This window comes from Alexandromys fortis, unplaced genomic scaffold (genome assembly GCF_014885135.2).
Source record: "Alexandromys fortis isolate MF-2015 unplaced genomic scaffold, M_Fortis_MF-2015_v1.1 scaffold_3, whole genome shotgun sequence".
Taxonomy (NCBI): Eukaryota; Metazoa; Chordata; class Mammalia; order Rodentia; family Cricetidae; genus Alexandromys; species Alexandromys fortis.
In genome coordinates this window covers 29321090-29333841 of record NW_026067909.1, presented here as the reverse complement: position 1 = coordinate 29333841, position 12752 = coordinate 29321090, and the positions used below count along the sequence as shown (strand labels likewise).

At 48.8% G+C, this 12752-nt stretch overlaps 1 protein-coding gene across 6 annotated transcripts in view; it reads left to right on the top strand.

Moving 5' to 3' along the window:
- The window catches only part of Arhgef7 (Rho guanine nucleotide exchange factor 7), a 103594-nt gene that overhangs the window by 76251 nt on the left and 14591 nt on the right, over positions 1-12752 (top strand). For 3 of the 6 annotated variants that reach the window (XR_007590820.1, XM_050136910.1, XM_050136913.1), the window contains 9 exons: positions 651-789; positions 1481-1540; positions 2389-2535; positions 4598-4684; positions 6926-7004; positions 7148-7287; positions 7389-7484; positions 9832-10056; positions 11697-11790. Coding sequence is in view for 5 of the 6 variants with exons in the window: in XM_050136910.1 (XP_049992867.1) it covers positions 651-789; positions 1481-1540; positions 2389-2535; positions 4598-4684; positions 6926-7004; positions 7148-7287; positions 7389-7484; positions 9832-10056; positions 11697-11790 (1067 nt within the window). In the remaining variant the exon portion in view is untranslated. The remainder of the gene's footprint in view (positions 1-650; positions 790-1480; positions 1541-2388; positions 2536-4597; positions 4685-6925; positions 7005-7147; positions 7288-7388; positions 7485-9831; positions 10057-11696; positions 11791-12752) is intronic. The other 3 variants (XM_050136914.1, XM_050136911.1, XM_050136912.1) reach the window with 2 other exon arrangements.

The following is a 12752-nucleotide window of genomic DNA, read 5'->3' as shown; positions in this document are numbered from 1 at the left end:
GCAGAACCCTAAACCTAGAGCAAACTCAGCAGGTGGGCCATGAGAAAACTGACCCCAGTTGAGGGCCCATGGAAACTGAGGACCCTAGACCCTGCTTGTTGCCAGGGACTCTGCTGAGCAGTGAGAAGACTATGAAGGGGGGAGTGTTTAAGACTTGGTTTAATGCACTCTAAATTTTGGGAATGCCGTAAGTCCCCACCTGCTTTCTGCATACTCTGTGGGCGTGAGTTGGGGTGATGCTGTGGCAGTCTCCCCATGCCAGAGCCTTTGCCCGGCCCTGTGCCGTGCTCTCCATACCCACTACTGCTCCTAGAGAATGAGGTCAGGTCACTAGGACGTCAGGGTGTGGCCCCCTCCCACAGGTCTCTGAGGCTCAGAGACAGCTTATGGAAGGATGCTGTTACCAGTTTGTACTCTGGACACCTCTGAGGACTGGTAAAAGCTCCACGAGTCCAGCATGCCCAGGGCCCTGTCAGTGGGATGGAGGTGAGAGTGCTGTCGGGGACTTTTCACATTGCATGGTAACTGGCGCATCTGTGGGTGTAAAGCTGCAGCCATCGCCATAGGACATTTCTGTCTGTAACACAAGCCCTGGCCCTGTGTCCCTAACTGGAGCCTCTTCTCTTTCCCTCTTTACCCCTGCTGCTCAGTGAGGACCTGGGTGAGTTCATGGAATCAAAAGGTGCCAGCAGTCCTGGGATCCTGGTGCTGACCACTGGCCTCAGCAAGCCCTTCATGCGCCTGGACAAGTACCCAACACTGCTGAAGGAGCTGGAGAGACACATGGAGGTGCTGCTGCTCCCTGAGACCCTGAGCCTTGTCAGGCCTCATGTCCGTGAGGTTACCCCAGAGCTCGTCTAGAGTTTGTAACTGAGTGGTTTTCAGAGGGACTTTGTTAAGCGTGGAGGTTTTCTCCTCATCCAGCTGTAGAAGAAAGTATCGTCTTTTTCTTTCCTCCAACACCCTCCTGTACCCATCTGCTCCCCAAGTGCTCCAGAAGCTGCAGAGTGTCATGTTCAAGTAGTGCCGGGTGTTGTGCCAGAGTTGAGCTACAAGCAGTAGGAGCCCGAGTTGCAGGGTGATAACGGGAACGTCTGTTGTCTGGGATAGCAGCTCACAGAGCTGACAGGGACCCTGGGCCTGCTTATCGCTAGGCTTGGCTGTGTCTGTGGACCTTCCTTGGAACTGTTGAGCTCAGCTCTGCCCTTAGAGGACAGGGCAGTCAGAGATGGCTGTAAGCAGGCATGGGGCCATGCTCTCATGAGGCTTTATTTACAGAACAGCATTGCCTGCTGACCCCTCTTGGCAGTTTTGTTCCAAATTAATTTTCCTCAAGTCTGTTGGTGCCATGATCCCTTAAAAGATGAGCAGCCCCCAGCCACTGAGAAGCTAATAAGGACTGAACAGTATCAGAAGTTTTAGGATAGTCTCCAGGATGTTTCCAGTGTGACTGTTTGTCATGTCTATCTTTTATCCACAGGATTATCATCCTGATAGACAAGATATTCAAAAGTCCATGACTGCCTTCAAAAACCTTTCAGTGAGTGATTTTGCTTATGTTGTAAGATTTCGATTTGTTTAGCCGATGACCTTTAGGGCAGGAAGCCCTAGGGTATGGTCTTGTCTGCCTATGTGACCCTTAATAAGCTGAGTGGGAAGGGTCACACTCTTGTTTTCTTCTTCGGGTGGTTGGACCTCAGCCCCCCTGATTCACACAGCAGCTGGATCAAGGTGGCATCTACCCTATGTCAGTGAGTGTTTACCCCTTTCATGTAAGCAAATTCTTGAGATCCTTTAACAGACTCGTGGGTTCATGTAACATACTTATTCCACAAATGCACGTTGAACTAAAACCCACTGGAAAAGACACAGTAAACAAGTGACTTGTGAAGTGAACGCACTTGTATTGGGATGAGGTAGAGGCCGTGTGTAGCAACACTCCATGACCAGTGAGCTCTCCTTGAGTGCACTCTGAGACGACACGGCGTCGTTGTTGCTGTAGGTGAAGTCATTTAACTCCCTGCCTCCAAGTCCACCCAGGACACAGGTCCTCACTTGTCATACTGCCCAGCTGTGGTTTAGACACATGTTCCATGTATTATATTATAGCACATGCTACTTCCTCCTCTTGAGCTTGTCTGCTGGCAGACACTGATGAAGCCAGAAGGAAATGTTCTTCTAGTCCACTCTGAACATGGCTTCCTGAAACTGACAACTGCCTAGGGAGTGGAAGGTGCTGGAGCACGTGCATGCTTTTGTTGCCTTGATTCCACCAACTCCTTCATTATTCGACTGGACAGAACAGTAATCGTAAAAGCACAAGCGGTGTGGTGAAAACAAGATTCTGAGAGTTTGTGTTTGTAAACAGTTGTGTGCTGTGTTCCACAGGCCCAGTGTCAAGAGGTTCGGAAAAGGAAAGAGCTGGAGCTGCAGATTCTGACGGAGCCGATCCGCAGCTGGGAGGGGGATGACATAAAGACGCTGGGTGCTGTCACGTACATGTCCCAAGTCACGATTCAGTGCGCAGGAAGCGAGGTACTGGGCCCCGCTTCCCCACCTGTCCCGCTCCTAGTTTTGTATTCAGGCCTAGAATAATGGCATGTACTGCGTCAGTGCGCAAGAGTCTCACCCTTGACAGATGTGGAGAGCTTATGGTGTGGGTGGAAAGCTGAGAGCAGACAGGCTTGTCAGTTCATACCCACCTAGGTTCAGCTTGGTCCAGAGCTCTGAACTGAGAGGGCATCCACCCAAGACTGTGTCTCACCATATGCAGGTGTTGTCTAGGGACAATTACCTGGCCGAACTCAGGCTTCTCGTCAGAGCACACTTTAGTGAGCCTAGTGTTTATGGCACTGGCGTGTGTGTATTCTGGTGCCTACTTCTGGGAGTCTGGCTTTGTTGCTGGCTTGTTCAGTGACATCCTTCCACAGTGACAGTTGGCTACATGGGAGTAGTCCTTTGATGGTGGAGCAAACTTGAGCTTCACCCTCCACACACACAGCCATTTGGAGAGAGAGGAAGCAGAACTTGTCTGAGTATCCCCATCACATTATAGTGTGGGTACTGTAAGAAATTGTCACTTTCTTCTTTGACTACACTGACCTGAAACACTCAAATCTTTCGAAAATTTGTCACTTAATCAAATGATTTTATATGTGTGGGTATGTTGCCTCCACACATGTTTTTGTATAATGTTTGCGCAGAATCCACAGAGGCCAGAAGAGGTTGATCCCTGGAAATGGAGTTATAGACAGTTGTGAGCTGTCATGTGAATGCTGGGAATCAAACCTGTCTTCTAGAAGAGCAGCCAATGTTCTTAAACTCAGAGCTCTCCCCAGCCCCTTACCCTCGTGATTTTTAAGTTTTGTTTTAGATAACTTTGCAACATTTCCCAAAGTGCTAAGTCTCCCTAACAGTGGTGGCTACTCCTCCAAAGAGAATCAGTGCTGTCCTGCCCTCGAGGGCAGAGGTCTTCTGCTGGCACTTCCCAGCCTGTGTGCCTCCAGGAGAAGCAGCAGGTTGTTTGTGCACCTTCTTCAGGATACACACTCCTCCCCATCCCTGCTGCCCTGTGGGTGGGTGTGACATTGTGAAGAATATTCTTGGGAAAGCTGTTTGCTGTACTTAGCCACTTCTGAAGGCAGTGGCTCAAATGCTGGAGGACTCATGCCTGTTCCTTTGACCTTTGTCTTTTAGATGTGTGTGTTTTCCATGACTTTTGTTACCTTGAAGCAAATGGTATTTAATGTACAAGAAATAAGTTTTCCATATAAACCACAAAAGGTTAATCAGATAGATGATAGCAATATTTACTTGATTTTTGCCCTATTTTTCTTGTAGCTTGAAGAATCAACCTGTCCCCATCCCTCATTAAAATTTTCTAGTTTTTTTTTCCCTTCCTGGCCATGAACAGAAAGTTATAAAATAGTATTCAAAGGTACTCCACACAGGGCTGGAGAGATGGCCCAGTGGTTAAGAACACTTAATGTTCTTCCCAAGGTTTGATTCCAAGCACACATGGCAGCTCCCAGCCATCTATAACTCTAGGTCCAGGGGATCCAGCACCCTCTTGAGGCACTGTACTCATGTGATACACAGAGACATTCATACATATAAACAGTATAAATAAATAAACCTGTAGTTTTTCTTAGACAGGGTCTCTCAGTTGTGTAGCTCTGACTATCCTAGGACTCAGTATAGGTTTCTGGCTGGCTTGGAGCACAGAGATCTTCTTGTCTTAGCCTCAGGAGTGCTGGGATCAAAGGTGCTACCACACCTGGTTAAATAAACCTTAATAAAAGAAAAAAGTCTTACAGGAACTTGCAAGCTCAGGGCTCTTGAATCATTTCATTACTTTCTGCCTTGAAAAATCTAATAGTGTGTGGTTGTTTTCACTGGTTATATGTTCTCTGGGTGCTGAGGTCTGATGTAGACTCAGTGCTTGTGTCTAATGGAGACTTGGTTATACTTGGTCAGCATTCAATACTGCTAGCATAATTTGGTAGAAATGTCAGTTAGGAAACACAGTCTATGGTTTCATAGGGGCTTGTATGAAGATTTGTGTACACATTTGTGAACAGATTCTTTTTGCTATTAGGAAAAGAATGAGCGATACCTCCTGCTCTTCCCAAGTCTTCTGCTCATGTTGTCTGCCAGTCCCAGGATGAGTGGTTTCATCTATCAGGTAAACACAGTTACAGTGACACTTTCTGGCTTATAGTGGATGTCAGAATTGCTTCCAGGATGCCTTTGAATTTATGTATTCATATTGGACATGCCTGTATATGCACAGTATGTGATACCATGTGATGGCTCCGTTCTTACCTGTAACTTTGTTTTTTTATTGATTTTATTGAGCTGTATATTTTCTCCATTCTCCCCCTTCCTTCCCCTTCCCCTTTTACCCTCTCCCATGGTCTCAACGTTCCCAATTTACTCAGGGAATCTTGTCTTTTTCTACTTCCCATGTAGATTAGATCCATGCATGTCTCTCTTAGGTTTCTCTTTGTTGTCTAGGTTCTCTGCGATTGTGAACTGTATTCTAGTTTTTCTTTGTCTAAAAGCCACTTATGAGTGAGTATACATTTGTCTTTCTGGGTCTGGGTTAGCTCACTCTGTGTGCTCACCTCTGTTGCACCTTTCAGTGTGCCTGGAGAGAAGTGTGCATTTGTGAGCAGTGCATGTCAGTCTCTCACTGGCTGCTTTGTCCCTGCAAAGCAGTGCTTCTCTGGGCTCTCATGTTCTGTCGTGCACAGCCTAGGCTCAGCGAGGTGTTGTGGGCTGTGATCTGTTTGTTGTAAGGCGTAGAACACCCCAAATAAATACACTGGGGGTGTCACTGATCGTTTGACCTTTTGTAACCTATCATTTAATGTTACTTTTTTTGGGGGGTTCTTTTTTTTGGGGTTTTTTTTGGGGGTTTTCGAAACAGGGTTTCTCTGTGGCTTTGGAGCCTGTCCTGGAACTAGCTCTGTAGACCAGGCTGGTCTCGAACTCACAGAGATCCGCCTGCCTCTGCCTCCCGAGTAATGTGTTTCTTTTTAATCATTTCCCAGAGAAAGTTTGAGAGCTGACCGTGGGAGAAAGCTTGAGGGGCTCTTTTCTGTTGCCATAGGGTCTAGTGGTGGAGACATTTAGGTAGGATCTAGGAGCCCTGGAGTCCACCCTCCACACTGACCTAAGAGAGACACTCATTCATTTGTTTAATTCATTCGTTCAATTCATTCATTCATTCAATTGCTCTTCGCTTTCAAGCGGCTTTTCTCTGATGTGAGTGTTGTGTTTTATGTTGTTCTGACAAGGAGTGTAGAGTCCTGAGTGGAAGGATGTGGCTTGGTCTGCCCCTGGGAGGGCTTCTCACTGTTGTTCCGAAGGACCCTTTCTAGAAGGCCGAGAAGATAGGCGTGGCAAGACTCAGAAAAGACTCTCCTCTCCATTGGTGAGGCATCCTGAGGAGAGGCTGGGTAGCTGAGGTGCCAGAATGTCAGCTCCTGTTGACAGGTGCCTGTACCCCAGATCCTGAGCCTAGACTGTCCTTGTGCTGGGATCATCTCTTGCTGTGGCATGTCCCTGGAGACGGCATCTCAGCGGCAGGATGCTGTCTTTGTACTCTAGAAGGTTTCTGGATCAGCCCTGGTGGTGGGCATCACGTCCAGTCATCTCTGCGGGTGGACCACCTGCCCAAGGATAGTGCTTCCCATAGCGGGCTGGGCTCCTGCATCCGTCAGTAATCAAGAAAACTGCCAAACTGGCTTGCCAGGGGCCACTGGCAGGTTGGCAGTTCTCCTAGGTTTTCCTCTTCCCAGGGGTCTGTAGCTGTGTCCAATTGACACAGGTGCTGTCCTGCCTGCTGATAAAGTCCTGCCTTCGGCTAACAGTTATTTCCTGGGGCCCAAAGCCATAGACTATATAGACTTGGCCTTTGACAACTGGCTGTCGCTGTTTGTGTGGCCTGAAGGAAGCTGTTGGGTGCTGGACTTTGCTGTTTAAATGAGCTTTATCCCCATCCACTTCTCAGCTGACATTTCCTTTTTCTTGTGAATCCTCCCATTTTTACAGACAGCATGTCTGCCACTGTGTGCACCCTGTGGCAGCTATCTGTCCTAGCTGCGTATTTTCCGCAAAGCCTCTCAGTGTATGCTCTTGTCTCCGTGTCCATCAGTTGGGCCTCTGGAAGGCAGTGTGCGCTCTCCCGCGGGGCTGGATGAAAGTCCCGCTTTGCCTCATACTCTGCCATTGCCAATTTGGGTTCTTCATCGTGGTTTGGTCATTATTTAAGATGGTAGTTCTTTGGAAGTTTCTTATTTTGTTTTCAGGATAAGACGGTAGTTCTTTGGAACGTCTGGTTCTGCAATGTGTAAAATCTTTTCATGTTTAATGGCACATTTATTAGAAAAGCATTAATTTTGGGGGGGCTCTCTTTTAGGGAAAGCTACCGACAACAGGAATGACAATCACAAAACTTGAGGACAGCGAGACCCATAGGAATGCGTTTGAAATATCAGGTAACGTGCCCCAGCTTGTGTACCCTCTGTGTCACAGTGAGGAGAAGCAGCCAATTTCAAAGGCAGTGTGAAGGTGGCCTCAGGCTCTGGGCGTCTGTAGTGCTCGTGTGCATTTACTTGTAATTCCACCTCCTCCTCTCCAGGAAGCATGATCGAGCGGATTCTGGTGTCTTGCAACAACCAGCAGGACCTGCATGAATGGGTGGACCATCTACAGAAGCAGACGAAGGTTACATCTGTGAGCAACCCCACCATCAAGCCCCACTCTGTGCCGTCACACACAGTAAGAGCCACATGCTTCTCTTCTCGGCTCTCACCAGTGGGTGCAGGAGTTTTAAACTCTGCCTTGTAGCACGAGTTCTAATTGTGCAGTTGTCATCACAGAGCAAAGCCTCGCAGACTGTCTGTGTATGTGCGAGCTCAGTGATGCTCAGCGCTGCCTCAGTTCCCACTGCACCCAGGAGCCACGGGCCCTGTTCAGTAAGTGGCTTTTTCTGAGAAGTTAAAACTTCATATATGTTACTCACAAACAGACAAAGCGAAAGAGAAGTGATAGCTGTGTTAGTCAGGCATTGGGCACAACTCTTGACTTACTCTAGAAAGTGGCAGTGTTGGGCCTGGGCTCCCTTGCGGAGGTCTTCCTTAGTGCAAAGTTCAATTCCTTGCATTATCTGGGTATGGTAGCACCTGACTGTATTCCTAGCACTTGGGAGGTGGGGGCGAGAGGATCTGAAGTTCAAGGTCATCTTGGCTGTGTGTTAAGGCCAGCCTGGGCTACTTGAGACCCTGATTCCAAACAGAAATAAAATAAAACAATGAAAACAACAACCAAAAAAAAAAACCGTTTATTTTTTTACTTAATAAAAAAACTCAGCAGTACTTTGTGTTTTTTTAGAGATATAAATTTCAAAACATGTTGACATTGGTGTTTAAACTTTGTATGTTTTTTGCTTGAGAAGTTGGTGTTATTTTAAAACATAACCATTTTTACTGAACACCTGAGCAAACCTTTCAAAAATGACCTTGGCTAGCACAGTTTATGATGACAGTTTCTGCCGGGTAGCTCATTTTTACATCATTGCCTTCACGTAGAGGTCACCATGGTTACCTAGAGCTCAGCTCTACCACTCGTGGTCTCACATCAGGGTCCAGTTTTCTGAGCTTGCTTTGTTGTCTCAGAAGTTGGGGTGTTGGATGCCTTGCTGTGGTAGCTAGCACCTCACTCTCCGAGGCTGAACTCTGCCGTAATTTCTCCTTGCTTCAGAAAGGTCCTGGAGAGTCAGGCGGTGGTGGCACACGCCTTTAATCCCAGCATTCAGGAGGCAGAGGCAGGCGGATCTTTTGTGAGTTTGAGGCCAACCTGGTTTACAGAGTTGAGTTCCAGGACACGCACCAAAGCTACACAGAGAAACCTTGTCTCAAAAAATATAAAAAAAATAAAAAAATAAACAAAAAACTAAGAAGGACCTGAAGAGAAGGCTGGGAATTGGGGGTGTAGCTCAGTGGTAGAACATTTCCCTGATGTTGCAAGGTGCCGGGATCATTTCCCCATGCCACCAACATAATAAAAAAAATTAAAACCACTTACTTTTTGTGGGTTACGTATATCTCAGGGATATAGGTTGCTTGAATGAGTATGTACAGAACAGCAAAGTGAAGCCAGGCTCCCCACACCTGACACATAGTCTTTGCTGTGTACATGCCTGGCGCCTCAGCATTTGGTGACGTGTAGTGGAAGCCGTAATATCCCCTGCTGTGGGCCGCTGTGCAGCCCTGGTGGGAAGAAGGTGCCGTGGCTGGTGTGCTGTGTATGGAGTACTGCGTTCCCCTGGGGTCCAGCACCAGGTGATCTCTCATTGTAGCATCGGGCACCACTCCGCTTTTCCAAGTAGAGAGAAACAAGCCAGTGTTTCTGCTACAAGGGGCTGGGTGCAGCTTTCTCCTCTGTGGGCTGCTTGTTTGTAGTGGTACAGTGTTGATTAAAGTACCATGAGCCAGCGACTGGTGGCTGGCCTGGCGCTTACGGTCCTGTTTTCCGCTCTGTGGTGCCACAGCTCCAGCATTCAGTTCAGAGCTTCGCAGCCAGCTCCTGTTAGCTATGCATTAACTACGTCATCTGCTTGAGATCCAGGGGCTCATTTGAGTCACGCTTACTTTATTAACATTTTCATTTCGTTGTTGGTGTGGTTGATTTGGGGTTTTATAAGAATATAAATCTTATTAATAACATACCCCACTGAAAAATCAGATTTCAAATTATTTTTATTCAAACAAGCTTGAGATTTTTAAGAGAAAAATAACCTTTATTATGGAAATTAACATCCTTTTATGAAGGCCAAGTGGTCCATATTCCTGCCTTCTCACAGCTCTGTGGCAACTGAGTGTGCCCAAACAGGAAAGCCCTAGATGGGAGGGGCCTGGCTGCTGTGCTCCAAGAGAATTGTGCCCTGCTTCCCCTCTCTGCACAGGGAACAGGCCTCGGTTTTGCCCTGCTCCTGTGTTACCAGGTGATAGTGTGTTTCTGGGGAAGATGCCCCACCATCAGCCACCTTTTCTGTATAGGAATACTTGTTTGTTTCGAAGTCATGATGCTTACACTAGTTTCTCACATGCTGTGACATCGCAGCTGTAACCTATGTACAGTGTGGGTCTCTCAGCCCCATGTCCTGCCCAGAATCCCTTGGGAGCATTGTACAGCCAGGGGTTAAAGCCGTGTGGTTAGGGCATTCTCCCGTGGTACAGCCAGGGGTTAAAGCCGTGTGGTTAGGGCATTCTCCCGTGGCCTCACCCATCTCATGCTCTCTGCTCTTGCTTTTGTGCCTGGCAGCTTCCCTCCCATCCTATCACTCCATCCAGCAAGCACGCGGACAGCAAGCCTGTGGCACTGACGCCTGCATACCACACGCTCCCCCACCCCTCTCACCATGGCACCCCACACACCACCATCAGCTGGGGACCCCTGGAGCCTCCGAAGACCCCCAAGCCTTGGAGCCTGAGCTGCCTGCGGCCTGCACCTCCCCTCCGGCCCTCAGCTGCTCTCTGCTACAAGGAGGTGAGGTCCTGCAGCCACTCAGACTGCCAGCTGCAGTGAGCATGTCTTGACATCAGGGTGTGTGAGGGTCTGCACTTAGTTACATGTGTCATTTCGGTGAGTTTAGAAACGAAAGTCTTGTGGTTTTGTTTATGGCATAAAGGACCCCCAGTGAATCCTTAGAACTGAGAAGAGGGTCTGTCCTTACTCTCTGTCATCCCCTTCTGCTGCAGGGCCAGGAGGCACCTTTAAACATAATAGGATGGGCATGCAGCTCCTTCAGATCTGAATGTATTGTGCCATACCTGAGGGGGTGGTGCCATGAGGCACCAAGCCTGGGGTGCTCGTGAATGCTTGGCTGCTAGGGCCTCGCCCTATGGGTGCCATTCTGCTGTGTCCAAGGTCTGTCCCAGAGTACTGAGTCTGTTGGAGGTAAAGATTAGGTTCCCCAGTGATAATGGTGCAGTCTTGAAGGCAGTGCCTTCTTGGCCTCCAAGGAGTTGCAGCAACCTTCCTCAATCCACTCCTGCTCTTGCCCGCATGCCAAGTGTAGCCCTAGTGCACTTGCGTTCTCACTAAGTGTCTGCAGTCTCATGTGCTCCACCTAACCTGCTTTCACCTGTGGAGGCTCAGCTTTGGCGAGCGTGAGAAAGAAGCCAGGTGGGGCGTAGGTGCAAGCCTAGGCTTGGTGGTTTGTGTGATAAAGAGTGATTGGAGCATGCGCAGGGCTTTCTGATAGGTGCTCCTGTATTTCAGGAGTGCTCTGTTGAGTCCCCAGTATGGTTCTTTTGGAACTGATCTCTGCCTAAAGTCATTGCAGAGATCTGTTACATAGGAAGTTTGAGGCCAGCATGGATCTCAGGAGAGAGGTTTCAAAAATGAAGTCAAGCAGGGTATGATAGCACATGCCTTTAATTCTAGCACCCCAGATGCAGACAGGAGGGTCTGTGAGTTGGAGGCCAGCCTGATTATACAGTGAGCTCCAGGCCAGCTAAGGCTACATAGATCATCTCAAAAGAGGAGCAGCAGCAGCTCAGGAAAGCAGAAGTATCTCTAAGAGCCTGCTATGCCCCGAAGTGCTTCACCACTCTGTAATGGCGGCAGCTGGGACAGATTGTATGCCTACTGTGCTCCTGGATGGGCCCTCTTCTAGCCTGCTGTGTGCACACTCTGTTTGTACCTTAACTAGAGGTGCTCAGGTGGTTGCTGGACACCGCCTCTACTTTGCTCAGAGAAGCCAGCAAGTCCTGTCCCCACTGGTCTGTGCTTAGCCATTGGTTCCCTGCCTACCCCCTTTGCTTTTATTTTTGGAATTTTGTGTATTTTCTCAAAAGTATCTTTACTTTCCAAAATTTTTTTTAAGTAACCTTATTTTCCTCTCATACCCCAGAATGGACAGCCCTGCTCTGGCTGTGGGGAGTGTGCGTGTGGGCCACCTCTTTCTCTTACTCTTTTGGAGTTCGTGGGGTCTGGTCCTGTTGGTGGGGTTTTCATCAGAGCTCAGGAGTGTTACAGAGGGAGGGATGGTGATGCTTGGTTTGGGTTCGTGTTGGCTCTGGCAGAGACAAGTGGAAGAGCTGGGGTAGGGGTGGAGGTGCTTGTTGGTGGCCAGCTGGCTGCACACAGAATCTGTCAGCGTGTGTTGTCGATGGTGTTCCTAGGATCTTAGTAAGAGCCCCAAGACCATGAAGAAGCTGCTGCCGAAGCGGAAGCCTGAGCGGAAGCCTTCAGATGAGGAGTTTGCTGTGCGCAAGAGTAAGTGCCCACTTGTGTGAGCATGGCCACTCATGGGCCTTAGTGCCGCATGTGGGAGAGGTTACCTTCACAGAGTGCTACCTGTGTATATTGATGGAGTGCAGGGGAGAGCAGGCCTGCTTCTTGACAAGTAGGTGGCAGAGTGCAGCAGGCCTCACCAGCCCCCTGTCCTTTTTAAGACTTCTGTTCCCACCTTAGTTCTGCTCCTGCATCTCCTGGTCTTTAGCCCCACCCCTGACTCATAGAGTACCAGTCCACATCGGGATTCCGGTCACCTTTGCTCCACCAGGTCAGATCCACCCTCCCTTTCACTCATCCATGGAACGTCTGGGCTCAGGTCTGCCTGCTGACCCTTCCTGAACAAGTATTTGCCATGTATCTTTTGTGTGATTGGCACCACGGGGTGCTGGGACATGAATGTCGGTCAAATCTTAAGTCACTAGCACACGTTTAATGCTGCTTAGCATCCAACTGTGAGACAAGGTGTGAAGACCAAGTCCACAGCACTGGTCGTCAGGTGGGTGGATTTGCCCCAGGAGATGTGGGTGGGTGCCTAAACAGCATTTTACTTGTCGCAGTCAGATGCCTGTGTTGTTGTTGTCTCTTGATGGAGGCTGAGGAATGCTGTGGGGCATTCTTTATCCGGATGCCTGTGTTATATATGTATATCGATGGAGGCTGAGGGTGCTGTGGAGCATCCTTCATCCGGATGCCTGTGTTACTGGTGTATATTGATGGAGGCTGAGGATTCTGCATCCTGCTCAAGAGTTGACACAGATAGCAGCAGTGCCCAACTTGTAGGTGCAACACCCCTTGTGGGCAGGCAGTGGGGAGGCTGAGGGGGTCTCAGCTGTGTGACTGGTGCACAGGTACGAGTGCAGTTGGCAGGGTGGACTGTGTTAGGAGACACAGCTAGGAGGCAGGATACAGTGGGTAGTAGGCCTGATGACGAGAAAGGTCTG